The following is a 21,267-nucleotide window of genomic DNA, read 5'->3' on the forward strand; positions in this document are numbered from 1 at the left end:
TTGGGGTGTCTACTTTCTAAAATGGGGTCATTTGTGGGGGTTTTGTGCCATCTTGGCATTTTATGGCCTTCAAAACTGTAATAGGTAGTGAGGAGTGAAGTCAAATATTTACGCCCTTAGAAAACCTGAAGGCGGTGCTTGGTTTTCGGGGCCCCGTACGCGGCTAGGCTCCCAAAAAGTCCCACATATGTGGTATCCCCGTACTCAGGAGAAGCAGCAGAATTTATTTTGGGGTATCATTTCACATATGCCCATAGCATGTGTGAGCAATATATCATTTAGTGACAACTTTGTGAAAAAAAAATAAAAAAAAATTAAAGTTTGTAATTTTCCCGCAACTTGTGGCAAAATATAAAATATTCCATGGACTCAAAATGCCTCTCAGCAAATAGCTTGGGGTGTCTACTTTCTAAAATGGGGTCATTTGTGGGGGTTTTGTGCCATCTTGGCATTTTATGGCCTTCAAAACTGTAATAGGTAGTGAGAAGTGAAATCAAAAATTTACGCCCTTAGAAAGCCTGAAGGCGGTGCTTGGTTTTCGGGGCCCCGTACGCGGCTAGGCTCCCAAAAAGTCCCACATATGTGGTATCCCCATACTCAGGAGAAGCAGCAGAATTTATTTTGGGGTGTCATTTCACATATGCCCATAGCATGTGTGAGCAATATATCATTTAGTGACAACTTTGTGTAAAAAAAAAAAAAAATTTTTTTTGTCATTATTCAATCGCTTGAGGCAAAAAAATTTAATATTCAATGGGCTCAACATGCCACTTATCAATTTCCTTAGGGTGTCTACTTTCCAAAATGGGGTCATTTGGGGGGATTTTGTACTGCCCTGCCATTTTAGCACCTCAAGAAATGAGATAGGCAGTCGTAAACGAAAAGCTGCGTAAATTCCAGAAAACGTACCTTAGTTTGTAGATGTGACAACTTTTGCGCAAACCAATAAATATACAATTATTGACTTTTTTTTTACCAAAGACATGTGGCTGAATAAATTTTGGCCTAAATGTATGACTAAAATTGAGTTTATTGGATTTTCTAATAACAAAAAGTAGAAAATATCATTTTTTTTCAAAATTTGCGGTCTTTTTACGTTTATATCGCAAAAAATAAAAATCGCAGAGGCAATCAAATACCATCAAAAGAAAGCTCTATTTGTGGGAAGAAAAGGACGCAAATTTTGTTTGGGTACAACATTGCATGACCGCGCAATTACCAGTTAAAGCAGCGCAGTGCCAAATTGTAAAAAGACCTCTGGTCATTGACCAGCAAAATGGTCCGGTCTGAAGGTGGTTATATCCGGTGAAACCTAATTCATTAAATGCTTGTAGCTTCCGGTTTCTTAGGCCATAGAGATGATTGGAGCCATTCAACATCTGCATTCTCGGGTTCCCTGTTTGGATAGGAGAGCCCGAGAAAACCATGGAAGATGGTTCGAAGGGTTGCTTTTATATGAAAGCCGACCGCTGGCTAAAATAATTATACCAAGATGATTCCTAAACCTGCAGGCATCATTCTGGTATAACCACTCAAAATCCAGCAACATACCAGTACGTTGCTGGTCCTTGTTGGGCATGTATTGTAATCTTTTTTTTTTTTATGCAGCCTGTGGGTTGAATGAAAAAAAAGAGATTGATCGGTGGGTATGCCCACCATTAGAATACTGCCCTTCATCCACCCACTTCTAATGATGGGCATACATGCACCATTTTTTTTTAAACTGTGGTAGTGAAATCACCTCCGACAGCACTGGAGTCACGGCTTTACATATCGTGGGAGCAAACGCTGTTGCTGTCAAGATAAATAAACTCGTGCTGCATCTAAATGGCGTACCTGCTAAGCAAATGATGGTTAACAAAAAAAACAAAGTAACATTACAGTATAACAGTAAGACATACCATACCTGCAAAGTAAATACAATAAAACATAGTAAAAATAAAACATTGCAATCTGTGCTTAAAAAAATATATGCCGAAGCATGGGGGCAATCCGCCCCTAATGTTAGGAGCAAATCTCTCCTCCACCCCTGCTGCTCCCATGCTTTGGCATATATGCTCTTTTTTAACTGTGGTGGTGAAATCACCTCTGACAATGGAGTGACGGCTTTATGTATCGTGGGAGCAAACGTTTTTGTTGTCAAGATAAATAAACCCGCTCTGAAGCTGAATGGCGTACCTGCTAAGCAAATGATGGTAACAATAAAACAAATATTACAGTATAACATACCATACCTGCAAAGCAAATACAATAAAACATAGTAAAATTAGAGAGAACGATAGACATAGAACAATAGTGAGTGAATAGTAGTGTGGACAGTAGAGAGCGAACATAAGAGAGAGTACAATAGAGAGAGAGGAGAAAAGTACAACTATTTTTGGATTTTTTATTTTATATTTTTTTTGTGTTTTTTTTTTCACTTTTATAAAAACTGTAAAACTGTAAACTGAACGTTGCAGATTAGGGTCTCTCAAAATGTGATGGCCATCACATCTTTTGAGACCCCGTGACCCTGTGTTAGTGTGCTTAGGACTGTGTGGTGCTGTACCCTACGCTAAAACTCCACTAGTGTGTGGTAGCGTTTGAAACATTCACCAATGCAGAGACCAGGTTGGTCAGGACAGGAGGGACAATAAAAGCAGGTGTCATGCCTAAATCTGCGTTTGCTGCAGACACAACATCTTTTTTGGGGGTTTCTTTGGGTCTCATGCAGCCGGCTCACTGCATTTGGATTGAGAAGTTGGGCCAGAGCACCGTCTGGAAACAAAAGGGCTCTGATGATCTCTTCCTGGAATTTAAGGAAGGATCCAGTCCGTACTGAAGCTCTGTATAGCACACGAGCGCTCAGCAAAGCCAATTGAAATAAGTATACAGATACTTTTTTGTACCAGCGTCTGGCCTTACGGGCAATTAGGTACGGCGCCAACAACTGTTTATTGAGGTCCACCCCTCCCATGTTAAGGTTGTATTCGTGGACATAGAGGGGTTTCTCCACAACACCAGTCGCAATGGGAATTTGGACTGCCATGTCTGCTTGAAGCGAGGACAGAACGAAAACATTCCGTGAATCCCTCCACTTCACTGCTAACAAATTATTACACCTCAAGCAGGCTCTCTCCCCCCGAATAGGACAGGATTCTACAAACCGTTGGGGGAAGCCCTGGCGATTAGATCGCATGGTGCAACATGCGCCAATTCCATAATCAAAATGGTGACTAAAAAGTGGCTTGTGTAAGGGTGACACCAAGTCCCACACAATCTTGCCAATGCTCCCTATGTAATCTGGCCAATTGTCCAGTTCTACGTGACTATCTCTTCCCTCATAAACCATAAAACTATATGTATAGCCTGTGGCCCTGTCACAGAGCTTTTACATCTTGACCCCGTATCTGGCACACTTGCTGGGAAGATACTGTTTGATAGACAAGTGGCCCAAAAACTTAATCAGGGACTCATCAACACAGGCAACTTGATCGGGAGTAAACAAGGTTGCAAAACGTTGGTTCAAGGGGTTTACGAGGAATTTTGTAGAGCCGATTAAATCCAGGGTCACCTCCAAGGACGTCAGAGTTCATTGTCACTGAAGCACATGAACCGATAGATCTGCTCATATCGTGTCCTGGTCATGGAGACAGAGAACATATGCATATGGTGAATTGGGTCAGTGGATCAATATGACCGCAACTCGCTCTTTTTGGTTATGCCCATGAGGAGGGATAGGCCCAGAAAGGTCTAAAATTCGGAAACCATAATTGGTCTCCAATCTCTGGCAAGGGTCAGCTGAGGATTAGCGGTGATGAATTGACCAGCATACAAATTTCTTTGGTCCACAATAGATCTACAGAGTTCTTTGGTGAAAAACAGCGAATAAAAAAATAATAATAATAAAAGTGACGTAAAATTAAATGTTTTCATCTGAATTCCATGTTGGCCAGTGAATGGGGGAAGTACGGGTGCTGCAGAAGGGGTGGGTTCCCAATTAGGATTGGCGAATGCAGCAGGAAGGGTCGACGGGCCTGTGTTTGTCTTCTTCTTGGTGGCAGCGGGACACTACTCATGCTTGCCAGCTCGCCAGCTTGAACTGCCCTTATGGGACTTGCCATGTCATCAAGTGTTACTGCAGTGCTGGATGTACAACCAGGATGTACTAGGCCGCTGGTGCTTGCCAGTTCACCAGAAGGAATAGCGGCACTAGTACTGGCTCTCTGCTCCATACAAGGGACCTGTGGTTCTTGCACCTCAACGACAGCACAAGAAGATCGGGGTCTGGTACGCCTGACCTTGGCAGGGACCGCTCTTGTCTACAGATTCATATTCTGAGCCTGAATCTGACAGATGAGTGACTTCCTCTTCATTATCTGTCATGCTCAGAAACATGTAGGCTTCTTCATTAGTATACCTTCGATTTGCCATTTTGGGCTCTAAATTTACTGGTACAGTAGAGAGACTCACAGGTAAAAAGCTCCTGTTAGCGACTGATCCAAACGCTACCAAAAAAACTGTTAGCGATCGCAGGGATCAGGCCTGATTCTGCAAACGCTGCAGTTATGTGTTTTGTAAGTGACAGTGTTTGATCGATACTGCACTTGGGTGGGCTGGGCTGGGCTGGGCTGGGAGGAGGTGCTAAATGTAGGTGCTAGCAGGTTTCTGGGCTGATCCCACTAACACTGTGTTTTTAGGAATCCTAAATTGGTGGGGATGCTAGTATAGATCTGATCAGATATTGATCCGTTCAGACACTATACTACTAAGGGAGGCGTATGGTGCGTGTGCGTGGATGTTAGTGGTACTGGCACTAATCTGACACTGCCTGGGGTGACACAGACCCTATCTGATGCTAAAACCGATATCACCTGCCGGGTGATCTGGGGGCTAAACCTTTATGGTGGGTGCCCTGACGCTATAAAAAATAAGTTAGCTAAACTGCGTCACCCCTGACACTTATACTGTGATCACAGGTGACAGGGGTTAAACCTTTATTGGGGGGGTTAGGGGGGTCCCTAGACCTATCTGGGCCTAAGACTAATTACCCTAACACTGATTTTTGTCACTAATGACACTAGTACAACGATCAAAAAAAAAATCTGATTGCTGTACTGGGTGACACAGTGACAGGTGGTGAAGGGGTTAACGGGGGGGGGGGAGGGGGTGATTGGGGGGTGAATTGCATGCCTGCGTGACCTAGTGTCAGTGTAGTGTTGGTGAAACTCACTGTTTAATGCTCTCTCCTCTCGGTCTGGAAGAAACAGGCAGACACGAGGAGAGATTACATCACTTCCCCTGTCAGTGTTTTTACACTTACACGATAGCGGAAGGATCTCATTCGTCAGGAGCGATCACCAGGTCCAGGCCAGATTTCATTGGCCTGGGCCTGGGGATTGATCGGCTCCTCATCGAATCTGATCTTCAGGGATGGCGGGGGGGAGTGCGGCTGGTCCGGAACCAGTTAAATGGTGCCCTGAGATTGTCCATAATTTTAAAGGGTGCCACAACTGAAAAAAGTTTGAGAAACGCTGCTTTACAGTATTTGTACCTGCTGACTTTTTTCATACAGTCTTAAGATCCGCTTTAAGGGCCCTTTTGACTATAGCCTAGTACATACCATGAGACTATCGGATGAATGATCGTCCGTTTTTTTTTTTTTTTTTTTTTTTGTATGCTAATCTTCATATTGAAAACAAATAGGTTACTAAAGAACAAAAATTATGGTACGACAAAATAAAAATCTCTAAGTGATGTAATGTGTTGTAGTGTATTTGTATTGTTTTTTTGGATGAAAACTGTACTGATTAAATGAAAATTGCACGATCTGATATCGTACGGGAAAAAGTATTCGTGTTTGTCCTTTCGTAGATCAGATTATCATATGATATTCTGATTGTGTGTTCGGGCTTTAAAGTGGAAAGTGCATTTTTGGTGTGCTTTTGAAAAACTGCACCAAAGATGCAGCATGCAAGACTTTTCAAAGTTCAACGCATCTGCAGCATGAACAGTTACATTTGATGGGGATTCGTTTTTTATGTGCTTTTGTTACCCTAGAAAAGATTAGCAAAAGTGTTTGTGGAAGGATCTGTAACCTTCTAAAATACTTATTTCTGTGCTTTTGTGCACTTTTTTTAATTTGGTGGACAGGGTCTCTTTAAATTATTTGTGTGAGACACATGAAGTGCAGAATGACCACTAGGTGGCAGAGTAATAATAGTAAAAGTTTTTTTTTACAGTATAGTGACGGAAAGAGCCCAGTATAGTAATTTTATAGACTATACAAGAACAGTAATAATCTTCAGTCCCTGTCTCACAAAACCCCTAAATTCCCCAACACTTTAGGGGCTCACGCACATGGGCATAGAAAAAAAACTGCATTTAGATCTGTAAAGCTTATAGCTTTTTTTTTTATGGCTCTGAATGCAGAAGTATTGTATATCATGAGCCCATGTACTCGGCTACAATGTGCTGATTAATCTTGGTTGCACTCAAAGTAGAGCATTTTTGCATAATGAAAAAAGAGATGTGATTACTTCCAGTCATAAGGTACAGTCATACTGTATCTTAACTATCAACCAAAAGCCGCTTCCCTATGTGTGGCATATTGCTTGGATGGGTTATCATTTATAGATTGATTATTCCTATCAGATGAGATCGATCGGAAAATAAATTAATCATTAGGGCTGCGTTGTGCAGGTGATTGTGGGTCCACACACAAATCCCCATGCTGGCGCTCGTGCATGCGTTTGCGCGTGGTCGTGCAGTGGGCCATGCCTCCGGTGGCGCGCGCCCTCTGGCGGCTCTTAAAGGGAAATCGGTATATGTATGGGATTTTGCTCAGGAGAGCCATTGTGCCGCAGAAAATCTGCGTGAGCCGGTTAAAGATGCGCATGGCTGCCGTTCATCCTTAATGGCACCCCCATGCATATAAACACGCATCGTGTTTGGTAAACTGCATGGTGAAATAGCGCCATCAGAATTCTCTGTGGCTGTGGTTCTAAAAAGGTGCAAAGACCTTTTTCCTGCGTTTCCCGCAGGTCAAGCAGCTCATTCTGCTTTGCAAATGCAGGCCACACCGAACACATAGTGTAAACCAAGCCTTTTTTGAAGTGTGTATGGCCTGCATTAGATTTACCAGAACTGTGTAATAGTAGGACACACCTAAACAATCCATTCTATTTGTGTCAATCTAATGATGGCCATGCGCACTTCAAAAAATTATTAATTTTCTGATCAATCTCTTCTGAGAGGAATAATCAATCTACAGTCAACAACCCATTTGATCGATATGCCACAAACAGTGGCTTTTGATTGATAGTTAAAATTTGACCATAAATTGTACGATACGATTGTAAGTTAGCAATCACATTTGTCCCTGTCCCCCCCCCCCCGCCTATTTAATCTGAAATATACACACATATTCATTAACAATGCAATGCAAATTGATTCATGATTTTCCACCCTGGCTGATTGACTTATGCTGGCCATACAGTATACAATTTTCTTCTATAGATTTCCTTTAGATTTACCAAAACCATATAATATGAGGTCAAATCTGAACACTTTTAATTTGTGTGCAATCAGACAGGCCCTTGTACTACCACACAGTTGAAGGTAAATCTAAAGGAAATTGAATAAGAAAATTGTATGGTGTATGGCCAGCTAAAGTTTGATGGGAAGGAAAATTATGATTATTCTGGCATTATTAAAATTATACTAAAGCCTTAATGTTATTTATTTTTTCTAAATAATAAACATGTTATACTTACCTGCTCTGTGCAGTGGTTTTGGACAGAGCAGCCCCGGTTCCCCTCTTCTCGTGTCCCTCACCGAGAAGACACAGCCGATCACATGGCTAATGAGCTGCGGCTGCGGATCTTTGCCAAGATCAGGGTCGCAGTGTGTCCCAGGGACCCAACACACCAGAGATCAACGTGCGCCCCCGTGCCTACATGTCATAGGACTGTGTCCCAGAACAAGAGCCACTATTATTTGTCTATACAGCAGGCGGGAGGCTGTTAAGGAGATTCACCCTATTTGTGAAAGTAAAAGAAAATCCCAAATTTTGGGTTGTCCCCAATAAAGTAAGAGAGGGGAAATCTTCCAATGGGGACACTAGTTCTGGTGACTTGGAGGTCACCCAAGGAATTCCTTTTAATTTGCAGAGATTTTCTCTCACTTTCTGTTTGGCTATGGGAAAGGAAGTTAATGAAATTCTCTGAAATGGGACAAAGGCGGTGAAAAAAAAAAAAAAAACCTGACAGGGGGGGACAGGGGTTATAACAAGGTGTGTGGTGTGTGTGTATATATATATATATATATATATATATATATATATATATATATATATATATATAAAATATATACTGTGTGTATGTGTGTGTGTTAATATATTAATATATATATATATATATATATATATATATATATATATATATATATATATATATATATAATCTACTTAGTCATATTTTATGTCTGTAGTAGGGACCCAGTTTTTCCAGTATCCTATGAATTAGCTAGCTGTACGGGTTGTGCTGCCCTGTAAATAAATATGTCATTCCTCTTCCTCATGTCAGTCACTCCCTCTATGGAGACACCTGGCCTGTCGGGAGGAGCCAGGTGTCATTCTGAACATAGCAGAGTTCCCAGCACACAGCACAATGGCAGCCAGCACTGAGGTTCCAGCATCTCGCACAGCGCGGCTACTATCAGCACTTTTCTATGGAGTCACCTCCTTCCTCATTGTCCTGATTAATAAATCTGTGCTCACCACTTACAGGTAAGGAGGAGGGGGTGGGGGGCATGTCAGCAGGATAGCATGAGTGTGTGTAGGCTGCTAGTTCCTAGTGTGTGGATTAATGAGTAATAGTAGTATATATTACATATTGACATAGGCACAGTGCTAGAGACTTTGTTTCAACACTATTGATTAAATAAATAAATGGAAAAGATTCATGGATCAGAGAAAATCTTATACTTAAGTAATAAAAATAGTTAAACGTCCAGATATTTCAGAGGAATGAATTTCATCTATGTGATCGTATGACACTAATCGTGTCCTCGAGGCACATAGCCTCAATGGCTCAGTGCCCTTTAAGACTACATTTGCATTAGCCTCCTGTGTTTTTAGGTTATTTAAAACTGACCTTCACCCCCTTAATGACTTGTCATCATTTCTTCTCAGTATTAAAGGATAATATAGGCACTATTTGTTCGTTTTCGATAGAATGGAAGAGGGTTAGAACAACTGTCAGTTTTTATTTCCTTTTCACCGTTAGGGAATTTCATTCTCTGTATTTGTCCTGTTTACCATTATCGGCAAAAGTCGACGCAAAAGAAAATTGTGAATTTCTGGTTGTCACTAGAATAGTAATAGATGGGAAATGTTCCAATGGGGACGCTAATTGTTGACAATTAGAGATGGGCTCGGGTGTGTTCGAAATCCCACATGCCCGATCCCAACAGGAAGCAGACGCTGCACACGGCTAATCACAGGCAGCGAGACATTCCCCAATCTGTGCAGCTGCGGATCTGGAAATGTCTCGCGGTCTGTGATTAGTGTTGTGCAGTGTCTGCTTAATGGCGGGATCAAGCACGTGGGATTTTAAACACTCCTGAGCCCATCAATAGTGACAACCAGGGATTTCCTATCACTTCCTGTTTTGGCTATGGGGGCAGGAAGTTAAAAGTAATCTCCACAATGGTAAGGTGATCAGTTTTTCATAGCAAAATCAGGGATGCCCTACAGACCATGCCCACTTTTATACCACACCCACAAACTAACACCTTAACCCCACCTTCAAGTTTTGAAGTGCTCTTTGACAATTGGTCACAACATTTTTGTACCAAGAGGCGGGAATCCAAGTCATAAAGACACAATAAACAAATTAAAAAATAAGAGACCCCAAGATCTGCAAGCATATTTAGTAGGGATGTTTAAACATATCAATTAAAAAATGCACGCTAAATGTCAGATGGCATGACCAATAAGGTGTGTGTCACTTTACAGTGGATTGTTTGTAGTGTCAAAGTGCTCTCTGTAGATATAACATGGCACCATAACCTTACTGTGCCCACTATCTTGATTTATCTCTTGTGACTTAAAAGTACAATAGACTTTTGCAGTGCTATTACTAGGATGAAAGAGTGCCGTTCTTAAGGCACTCTGGTCACATTATCGTCTCTCAGCAGTGGCTACGGGGAGAGGAAGGACAGCCAATACTGGATGCCCCTTCATAAGCCTATAGGTGACATCACCAAGTAGCACTACCCCTGCAGGGGCTGCTGGTAACTGGTTCTCCTACTTCTGCACAGCCAGGCAACACGCATTCTCCACTTGCATCCAAACACAAGAAGTCAGTCGCTTGGCTTTTGTTTTATTTTATTATTAGGGGTAACAACTTGGATAAGGTAAGGTAAAGGGATTGATGGGATTCCCAACTTTAAGCAAAGCACAAAAAAAAGGAGACAATTTCCTTCTTCTGTACAAAAAGATCCTGAACTGCTTTCTCTCTTTCCTTTCCTCACACAGTTGTTAGTAGATTAGAAGCAAAAGCCCATTACAGACTAGGAGCTATCAGCCCCTCTTGGAAATGACCCAAAAATTGAGGCAAACTGCATGCAGGAGTGTATTCTCTCCTTGTGTAGAACTGCTACACTGCTTGCAGGCACTACCAGCCCCCCTGGGTGCTCTGAAAATCTCCCAGGGCAAGAATAAAATCTTGCTAAACATGGCAGTCTCTCTCCTTGAAAATCCTTGGGTGTGCTGATGTACTCACTCTGTCCTCCTTGCTCCCACTGCTCTCAGGCAAGATTCCAAGTTAAACCACTCTGCTGAATGGATCCCCCTGAGCCAGCCTGGGAATGGGGTCTCCCCTAGACCTAGGAGATCCCTCCTAGGCCACCTTAGCACTCCATCATCCACCCTACTCCCTTGCTAGCATGACTCATTCATATTTAAGGGCTGGCCTAACCATCCTGCCAGGACAGCATGCCTGGTGATTGGCCAGGTTCCCCTAAGTATGCAGATCGACCCTCTTAGCCTCCGCCCACTAACTTCTAGAACTTCCAGAACCAGGGGAAGGCACCAGAGGACCTGCCTCTGCGAGTCATCCAGCCTGACCTGCAGAAAAACCCTGACCCAGATTGAAGACTCATACTTGCCATAAAAGTCAATAAATTTGCCTGCACTAAAGTAATGGCACACTAGAGGGTGCTACACTGTGTATTGCTTGTAGTGTGGAAGTGCGCTTTGTGAATATAACATGGCACCATGTCTTCCTGTGCCACTTGGGCCACTATCTTGATGTGTCTCTGCATGTACAAATGTGCCTCCAAAGTACAATAGACTTTTTACTGTACAGTGCTATTACTAGGATGGAAGAGTGTCATTCTATGGGCTTTCTGGTCTGCTCACATTATCAGCTCCCAGAAACAGCTTCAGGGGAGAAGAGGGACAGCCGCCAATGGATGTGCCATAGAAAGCCTATGGGTGACATCACCAGCCAGGCATTTAATCCATTGTCTGAGCTTTCCCCTGAAGCCAGTCTCTGGGGGATCACATGACTGGTTCAGTGTGCTATGAGAATAGGTAATTATAAGCATCTTCCTTCTATAGGGTACTTAGAATAGGAGTTAGAAGGTGGGTGGGTGACAATGTACATTTAGCATTTACCAGTCACTAGGTGTACAAGTTGCGCATCAGTAATAGCAATATGTTCATTATTATATTCGAAACAATTTATACTATGTAATATACTTCTTTGAAATTGGAGAGGCTCGGTCCGCAAATATGCTTTCAGTTATTTATCTCTTTTACAACCACAATAAAAACTTTCTATGAAAAAATAAATAAAAAAAGGTGGGTGGAAACAGGTTAACTAGCTTGTCCACTGCTCACAGTGAATATACAGCAAGTGGGAAGCAGGTACAGGCAGGATCACGTACATGTACGTAATCTGCCTTCTTCTGGGTCTGCTGACCCATGCTGTGATTGGACACAGAACAAGTTTGGCAGCTGATTTCTCTGAACAGCAATCTGGCTGTTTCTTCTCCCTGAAACCTGGGAGAAAAAAACACTGGGTTTTTCTGCCGCTACTAAATAAACAAACGGGTGAGGCCCCCCGATGATGTCAGTGAGTGACCCCGATCCAGTATGACGCTATCGACCCAACATGCTCCAGTTAATGACATTATAAGAAGGCGTGGGCACCCGTGACTTCATCGATGACCCCATTCGGGTAGGTTACAGAGCTGTCATTCGGTGGAGCCAAGCGTTGACGCAGGTCGGATTTTTTTGTTTGGGTTGGCGGCCAGAGTTCATTGCGATTGACGTTGGATCTACTTCAAGGTACATTTATTATTTTTGTCTTTTTTGAATAAAGGACCTATCAAAAACTGTCCCTGGGTTTTTATTTACTTTGCACTTTTTTTTTTGGTGGTGTTGCGGGATCTGGGCGCCCTCTTGTCAAAGGGGACACCCAGATTCTGATAGGTCACTCCCCCACGCCCCCACAACCACTGGGCTAGGGTTGTAGGGAAGAGGCCCTTGTCCTCATCAACATTGCAACAAGGTGCTTTGAGGATAGGAGACCCCCTCCTCCCCAAAGCAGCCTTCCCATGTTAAAAGCATGTGGCCTGGTATGGTTTAGGAGAGAAGGGTGCTTGCTTGCCGCCCATCCTTTCCTGGCATTCCAGGCTGCATGCTTGAATAAGTGCCTGATATTGAGTTTACCCCACGTCATAATTTTGTTTTATTTTTTTAACATTTTGGTGTGGGGTTTTCCCTCAAAATTGGTATGGATAAGGAGGGGGGGGGGACCCACATTGTTTTAAAAAAAATGTTAATGGCACCACTTCTTTTGTTTACATTCTGCTGTCAGTGGGAAATACTGCTGAAGGCAGATGAGTCATGGTTGTTATGGACACGGCACATGCCGACTCCTTAACAACCAGCTCCTTAACAGCCAACTAAAATTAAACTGATTACTTACTACTACTTATTTAACTTATACATTTATTTATTTATTTCTGTTAGTGATTTGACTTTAATGCCAGTTTATGAGGTATTTACCAAGCGTTTTTGTTTTTTGAGGGAAATAAGGCATAAAGGGATAGTAAATTGACATTGTCAGCATTGCATGCGATATTTGGGAAAAATGTGTCAGATCACCTGCATGCGATCTCTTTTAGTGAATGGAGCCTAATGTAATTTAACAGCTGGAAGCCATCTGGGATTGCAATTATTTTTAATCCTTAAACTACTGAGGACCACAAAGAAGAAGCAAGAGGGCCGCATGCGGCCCATAAAACACCAGTTTGACATGTGTGCTGTAGGGTATTTACTAAGCCTATAGAATCAACTGTGTAGCTAATCACTAATTCATTACATGTATTTATTTTCTATTTCCTTCTTTAATGAAGGTTTCCATCAGCAACATTTCTTGGAGTTGGGCAGGTATGTCATGATAACCTCAACTATGTTTTTTCTTTTAGTAATATTTGAGATTTAAAAAACAAACCAGTTTTTGTAAAACATGTGTAGCACTGGCTCCTGACGAGCAGGCGATATGTATTTTTTCAAAGTTAATTTTCCTGAAACCACAGTTGGGTTTTGGGGCTAATTTTCTAAATTTCTGGTTTCATTACCAGTCCAGCTGGGTAGCACTGGGTTCTCCTTGGCTGCAGATGTCGCTGTCACAGCTGGCAAGAGTAAGAACTCAGTCTAGCTGGGTGTATTGAATGCCACTGTTCTTTCGGGAACCAGCCCAGTGGGAGTGTTCTCCTGCTGTGCATTCTGGGAGGTGGTATTTAAGGTACCGCCATCACGTGCTTTTGGGTTCCGGAGATTATCTTCTGCCTGTTCGGTTCAGGTGGTCCTCCTGACCCAGCCCAATGGCCCTCCTGGCCTGGGGTGCGGAACCGTGCATTTCGAGTCTCGGGGCTGGCTAGCCCGAAGCAACACAACTGCAGGGACAGGCCTGAATGGATTTCGGGGCCTATTGATCCAAAGGTGGCCCGGTGCCGTCTCATCTAAAGGGAGAGGCCCAGCAACTGAAGAAACCCCAGGGGAAGACTCTTTAGGAGAAGGCCGTGCGCAAGGCTGGCTTCTCTGAAGGAGCCTGGAGGCTTAGTTGAAGGACACTAACTGGATCTACACTCATACGGTATCGCCGGATCGGCTGAGAGATACTGCTACCGTATGATAGCTCTTTGAATTTGTCTACGTCCATCAGTTACACTCAAGTCTGTGGCAGAGATTTTGTCAAATATCCTACGCTCAAGTCTGTGGCAGAGACTTCATCTAGCACCCTACCGGCTGCTAGGCCTAGTGAGAGGAGGTCTATCCGGGGGGTTGTAAAATCCACTGAATCGGTTGCTATTCTCTGGATTTTTCTATAAGAGACTTTCCATTTTTGCAGTCTAAAGTACCTGAACTTACTCCTAACCCTCTACTCTAAACCGAGAGACTCTGTTTCTGTTTCAAATAAACAACCCAAAAGAAGATTCAGTGTCAGTCCACATTTCTTTGGGCCATCTACCATGGGAACCCCTAGACGGAGAAGCAGTCAAGAAGGTAACGGTAAGCCCAATAAAACCAGCAGCTCCTTGGGGGGGTCAGTGCTACACATGTACTTATAAATATACAAAGTGTGATTAATAAAAATGTGGCACTGGATAATTTTCAGCACCAGGACCTACTCCAGTAATGGGGGAGCTTGCCTGCAGCTGTACTCAACTATGGCTCAAGTAGCGACTAATTTAAAAACATTGACCTACCAGCTCATGCCAAATGAACTCTAAAAGTCTCCTTCCAGGGTTGCAGTTAGAAATTATTGGTCCCTGTACAGACTAGCTGACAGGACAGTGTTTTAAACTGCATCCAATTTGCATTACATGTAAATGTGACCGGCTCCAAATGGAGCCAGTTCACACATGTACAGCGTGGCTGCAGTACAGTTCCAAAAAGGGTCCTGTGCATTTTTGGGTCCAGTTCAGGTGCGAATTCAGGCAAAAATTTGCACCTGAACTGGTGAACAGAGATGCACCGGACCCTGGACTGCAAACCACAGTGCACACAATTAAAGATCGTAAATTTGAACTACTGTAAATATAAAATACTGTGTGTTAACATTTCATATTTACATTTCCAGCCAGAAGGTGGAGCTCTAGATTCCTTTTCATATGAATATAAGTTATTCTTAAAAGTGTTACTAAACCCAGTAATATGAAAATAGTTAATCTAACCCCCCCCCCCCCCCCCCACACACACGGTGCCCACAGCGTATAAATCTTCTTTTTACATAAAAATATAATTTTACACAATGCAGAGGATTAACCCCTTAAGTTCCACAGTGAGTATAACAAGCATGCTATTCTGCATATACAGACAGATTTTACTGTTGTGGGTTTAGTAACACTTTAACTCCTTTGTAAAACAGTCTGTTATATTTAGAGCTACACAACTTCTGCTTAACTTTACACGCACACTGCTGAACTAGTCAGGAGAGGGACTGTATACACCTCCCTATCCATTCTGCCTGACCTTCACAGTTTCAGTTATGCCGCGTACACACGACCGGACTTTTCAACAGCAAAGGTCAGACGGAATGAATCTGTCGGACAATTCGATCGTGTGAGCTCCATTGGACCTTTGCTGTCCAAAAATCTGACGGACTTTAAAAATAGAACATGCTTCAAATTTTTTCGCCGGAACTCCGCTGGACCCAGTTCCTATGGAGAAATCCGCTTGTGTGTATGCTAGTCCGACGGACAAAAACCGACGCTAGGGCAGCTATTGGCTACTGGCTATGAACTTCCTTATTCTAGTCCGGTTGTACGTCATCACGTTGGAATCCGTCGGGCTTTGGTGTGATTGTGTGTGGCCAAGTCCGTTCATTCGGAAAGTCCGTCGGAACTCCGCCGAAAGTCCGCCGGGAAGACCATCGGACCTAGTCCCTCGAAAAGTCTGGTCATCAGAGAGAGACAGCCAGAAAGCATACATATTCTGCTGTGCTTTCCCTTTAGAGAACCCATGTTGCTTGTGATACTAGTGTTATACATGCACCTCACATTAAATGTTTTTTTGTAAACTAGGAATTATGAAAAAAAAAAACTGTAAAATGAGATAAACCTAAAACTGAATTTCCCTTGAAAGGTGTGATACACATTACAGTTGGTGGAGGGATATGAATTACCATCAATAATAATCTGTATCTACCTGCAGTTTGTCGCACAGCTTACTTCAGCAAACGATAAAAAAAAATTGGTACTTGTATATTTTCTGTTCACTTGCACCATTACTCAGACAATTGATACAATTCTGCATCCACCTTTTTTGCAGTCATTTTGATGATGCTTTTTAAATGTACCACTTTGTGTTAAATCATGTGTTTGTTTGTTTTTACAGATGGGAGTCACAATTGTTATACTGTACATGGGAAAAAGTAATGGATTTATTACTTTCCCAGATCTTGACAGACAGATCCCAAGAAAGGTAAGTCTTTCAGGAAAACAAAAAGTAAACCTAATCAATAAGGAACTGCAAGAAACGATGATATGCAAACTTCAGAAATTCCTAACAGGAAATGAGAGTTCAAATGAGTTAGGTCGGATCGTAAATATTCAGTTACTTCGGTCTTGGTTGTTGTATTGGAGCATGCCCTTTGCCTTAAGCATGTGTTGTTTTGAGGTTTTATTAGATGTATTTTATGATGTAATGCTAAGTTCTAGAAACCTCTTTGTCATTCCATGATATAATGCAGTATCATTGATTCACTAAACCATGATGCACGTATTGTACCATTTTGTCACATTTTTCTGTTGGAAGTTATATTTTTAAACTCATGAGATCTTCAATTATGTAAGACCTTTATCCATTTATCAAAAAGTGTTGCTGTATCTGTTCCTAAAATGTTAATCTGGAGTTCAGGTTCCATTTGTTAGTCAGGTCCATCGTAATCTGCTAGTGCAGCTAATACTACCTTCTCCCCAGATTGACAATACCGCTGGCATGATGAGTAAATGGGAATACATAACAAACATATAGTGGAGTTTTCTCAAATTTGACTACAAAAGTGTTACAAAGCGTTTTACAAAATACCTGAATTACCAAATTGCACTTTGGACTTTGGCGCCGCTCTATCTTGTTAAGTTAACGTGATAATATTAATCAAATATGGGTATTCTATCTGTAAGATAGAGCATTCATGCTGCCCTAAATAGCCAACCATTTTTTCCTATCAATCCTCTGTACCTAACGGAGGAAAATATGATCAGAAACTAAATTCAATAAACACAGTTCTTGCACTTTTACAAACAAGAATGGCTGTCTGATAGAAAAGTAACTTTATATTGCAAATTATTGCCTATTGGGCGACTTTTAGGCCCCTTTCACATGGGCGGATAGAATTCAGCTTTTAGCTGCACATAGATGAAGTTATCTACCGCAGCTAAACTCACACAATGCTTTCTTACAGGCCCCATTCACACACTGAATTTAGCCATGGTTTCGTTGCATGGGGTTTTGTGGCGTTAGAATTTTTTTTTTACTGCGTTCAGGACCGATTTAGCGCAGCTATCTGCACATAACCACAGGTAATCGCAGTCTACTATTTCTCCTGCGGATAGCAGCAGCAACAAGGAAATAAAAACAACAGGAAGCACATCAGAAATGGCAAAAATTTTAAATGCAGCCGCATATAAACGCACGTAAATGCTGCTAAATGCAATGTACAAATGCAAGTGATTGCTGTGCCTGGAGTCTTGAAATATCAAAATAACAAAACATGCTTTTACAGTGGCAGAACAGCCGCCCGTGTGAAAGAGGCCTTATATAAAGCTGTGCACTTGGTAAAAATATGAACCTTCAAAGAAAACTACACGTCAGGGTGATTAGTAGATCTAGAGATATAGGTAGCTAATGATGAATGCAGTTTTATTATTTTCTCTGCAAATACAGGCCACCGGCTTTCTGATGATCCTTTTAAAAGATGGGTGGCCACCTAGGGAGGATCAGGAGGTAGGAGAGGCAGATCTACAAATTGTTTTACTATATGCTGGAGGGTAGCCTCTGCCCATGGGCGCCTGCAGAGCTTTTTTCAGGGGGGGGGCATCATTTTAGGGTCACCCATGCACCACCCCTTTTCGACAATGTCATTATCACATTATCATGGTCAGAGACTGCAGACGTAGTACAGTCCCTAGGATAAGTAATGGATAATGACCAACAGGCCCTCTTACCAGACCCAGCTGTACACAGCAGTGATCCCTCCGGCTGGACGATTAATCACTCTGGGTCCCCCGGGGGCGACTCTGGTCAGTAGTGTAGCATGTCTGTACCCTGGTCTCTCTGGCTTCCGCCCCGGCACACTCCTCATTTTTTGTCCTGTAGCACTCTCTCCCTCAGCTTTTTTCCAGGCTGCAGTCTCTCAATCTCTCTCTTGATAGAGCTGTAGCCTCCTCCCTGTAGAAAATGGGGCTGCCAATCATCTTTGGGACTAGATGTCCCATGATGTTCTCCTCTCCTAGTCTCCTTTTTTTGGCCCTCAGTTATGGCCAATAGGGAAGGAACGGAGCGGGCAGGAAGCCCCGATAGTGACGCAACTGTGCTGAATTTAAGATCTGATCCTCAATTCCGGGGGGGGGGGGGGGCACTTGACCCTCCTTGCCCCTACCTGTGGACGCCCATGCCTCTGCCAAAACATTTTTGATCACATGCCCAGTTTGGATAGTAGCAGAGGAACATTCGGTATAATAGGACCTACTTAGCCATATATAAATGTCCCTTCCATCACCATGACCTTTAGTGAGTGCATGGTCAGAGAGAGGAAACAAACTGTGCAATGTGGAGGGGTTTATTTGAGCCGAGGGTTGTGAAAGGAAAGTTATGAGGGTTGAGTGTTCTAGGTATAGCATGTAATTGTTTTGGCACTGCACTAGGATAAGTGGATTGGGAATGATAAAATGAAAGCGATGGGTAAAGAACTGCAACTCAGAAGGCTCTGGCACATATGAAATAGGAGGACCTTAGCTACACCACTACTTCTAAAGTAGAGCAGTATAATAATGTTATTCGAAATAATATGTGATCAAACAAGTTTTTCTACTCTGTCTGGACTTCAGAACTTCTCTTTCTAAAACGGTGCTAATTAATATCCATGCAACAGGGGGCTCTGTCACTATACCTTCATTCAAAAAGACTTTGGGTGGTTTATCTACAACTGTTTTTCTCATCAGTCACTCAGCTAGACTACTGTTTGTGGTGTCTGATAGAAGCCTGGTAAACACACAGGCTGGTATCAGCCAGTTCAAAAGAAGCTAGCCCAACAGTCTGCTTCTGTTGAACGGGCATGCTGCAAGATCAGCAGCCGATCAGCATCCGATCAGCAATGGCAGCCAATGACTGTGAGTGCTGACCAGTGTGTTCTGGCAGGGGGGCACACAACAGCTCAACGAGGTGATCACTGTACTAACATTGGATAGTTAGTACAACAAGCTCCTGGGTTGAATGAAAAAAAATGTAGTGTGTACCTGGCTATACAGCCACTAGATAAGGCTTGCACATCTCTATACCAAATATGAAACAAGAGGCACGCACAATGCAAAGTTCATATATAAATTTGCTTTCAAATTAATTTAGCAATAACTGAAAATGATTAAGTGTTTTAAAGTTTCCCATTAAAAAAAGAACCTGTACGCATGCGGGTACTGCCATTGCTGACTTCTTTATAAAGCCGCAGGAGGCTATATCTATCTTATCCTGCATCCCCAACAGTGGGTCATCAATAATGTTTCTGTGAGTAAAAAATTGTGGGGAAGAAGGAGCAGATGGTGATATATCAGAAATAATTATTCAAGGGGATAAACAAAAAAGAGAAGGAGGAGAAAAGAGTATGAAAATGAGAGAGAGAGAAAAAAAAGAGAGAATCAGTTAGAGAGGTCCAGGAAGGGATAAAAAGGATGAGATTTAGGAAGGGGGGTATGGGGGTAGGTCCATATTGACATCCGAAACTAGACATGTTTGCCCTAGGGGCACATTTTCACAATGCCAGCAAGGACTGATCAAAGTTCCTAGAGAGGTAATGTTTGACCCAGGGGGACAAAATCTTTTCAAACCTTTGTACTGAGTCCTCGAGATTTGAGGCATTTTCTCCATAATTAGAAACCACATTGTTTTATGTAATGTGCATTATTGTTGGGGAGGAGGACCACCACACCTTGGCTAGCATGTCTTTTTCCACTGTAAAAGGAAATGTGTGACTTCACGTAATCTGGTGGTTTTAGATTCAGAAATAAACCCCATGGGGATTTTTGTTTACCTTTTACCTAGAACGCTAGAATACTAATTGGTAAATGTTGGTCTTGGGACACTCCAATCATATGTATAGAAGGGTGCCTGGGGATTGAAATCCCGAAGCATTTGTCAGGTGAGGTGGGTCTGAACTTTGCCGAGTGTTGTGGAGCCACCACATGAGTAGTTTGTACTTGGATTTTATCACTGTGGGCTGTGGTTTAATAAATTTGCTTCCAGCTCTCCTAATCTACTTTCCTTCCCAAGTCTTTCTCCCACTTTGCTACATAGGGGAGAGGGTTAGGTATTTACCCTTCCAAAAGCAATGCATATATGCTGGAGGTAGTCCCTCTGGACATAGAAACATGTAAATATATGAATGTTTAATTGTTTGGGTAATAAAGTGTTTTACTTGGAGGCATCTTATGATTTCTTGTGCTGAGACCTTGTGTAAATTTTATATGGAGGGTAAGCAAAGGACCCCTGTGAGTGACATTAGGTTATAGATTCTATATGGGTCTTTGGAGACCCGCTATTTGCAATACAAGTGTCTCAAAAAAAACCTGTGAGAAACATAATGTTGCAGTCTAGGGTTGAGAGTATAGGTGTAAGGGGACATTCATTTATCAGAATATTTCACATTGTCTCATGGGCTCCAGATGTAAGGGAGAAGAGCTGGGCAAGAGGAGAAAAGGATTATGACATACAAGGATAGAAGGGGCTCCAAGCATTTCAAAATACTTTATTTTTCTGTGCTTTTAAACATGCATTTTCTTTAAGTTGGTAATAAGGTCTCTTTAAAGTCTTGGGGTAGCCTAATAAACAGGACTACTTGTACACAGGATAACTTAGTGCCCTTCTGTTGAGCGTTTTATTTAAATACAATATACCGTATTTATTGGCATATAACGCGCACATTCACTTTAAGAGGGAAGTTTCAGGGAAAAAACTTTGAAGCAAAATAAGGGTCAGTGCCCATCTGCAGCCTC

At 42.3% G+C, this 21,267-nt stretch overlaps 1 protein-coding gene across 1 annotated transcript in view; it reads left to right on the top strand.

The window, feature by feature from the left end:
* Positions 1-8,592: 8,592 nt before the first annotated feature.
* Positions 8,593-21,267, top strand: part of SLC35D2 (solute carrier family 35 member D2) — a 151,826-nt gene continuing 139,151 nt past the window's right edge. Inside the window, exons 1-3 of the mRNA XM_077474803.1 lie at positions 8,593-8,767; positions 13,411-13,444; positions 16,397-16,483. Of these exons, the coding sequence (XP_077330929.1) occupies positions 8,649-8,767; positions 13,411-13,444; positions 16,397-16,483 (240 nt within the window). The 5' untranslated portion in view covers positions 8,593-8,648. The remainder of the gene's footprint in view (positions 8,768-13,410; positions 13,445-16,396; positions 16,484-21,267) is intronic.

Source organism: Lithobates pipiens, unplaced genomic scaffold (assembly GCF_037356315.1).
Source record: "Lithobates pipiens isolate NorthernLeopardFrog02 unplaced genomic scaffold, aLitPip1_a1.2 Scaffold_13, whole genome shotgun sequence".
NCBI classification, from domain to species: domain Eukaryota; kingdom Metazoa; phylum Chordata; class Amphibia; order Anura; family Ranidae; genus Lithobates; species Lithobates pipiens.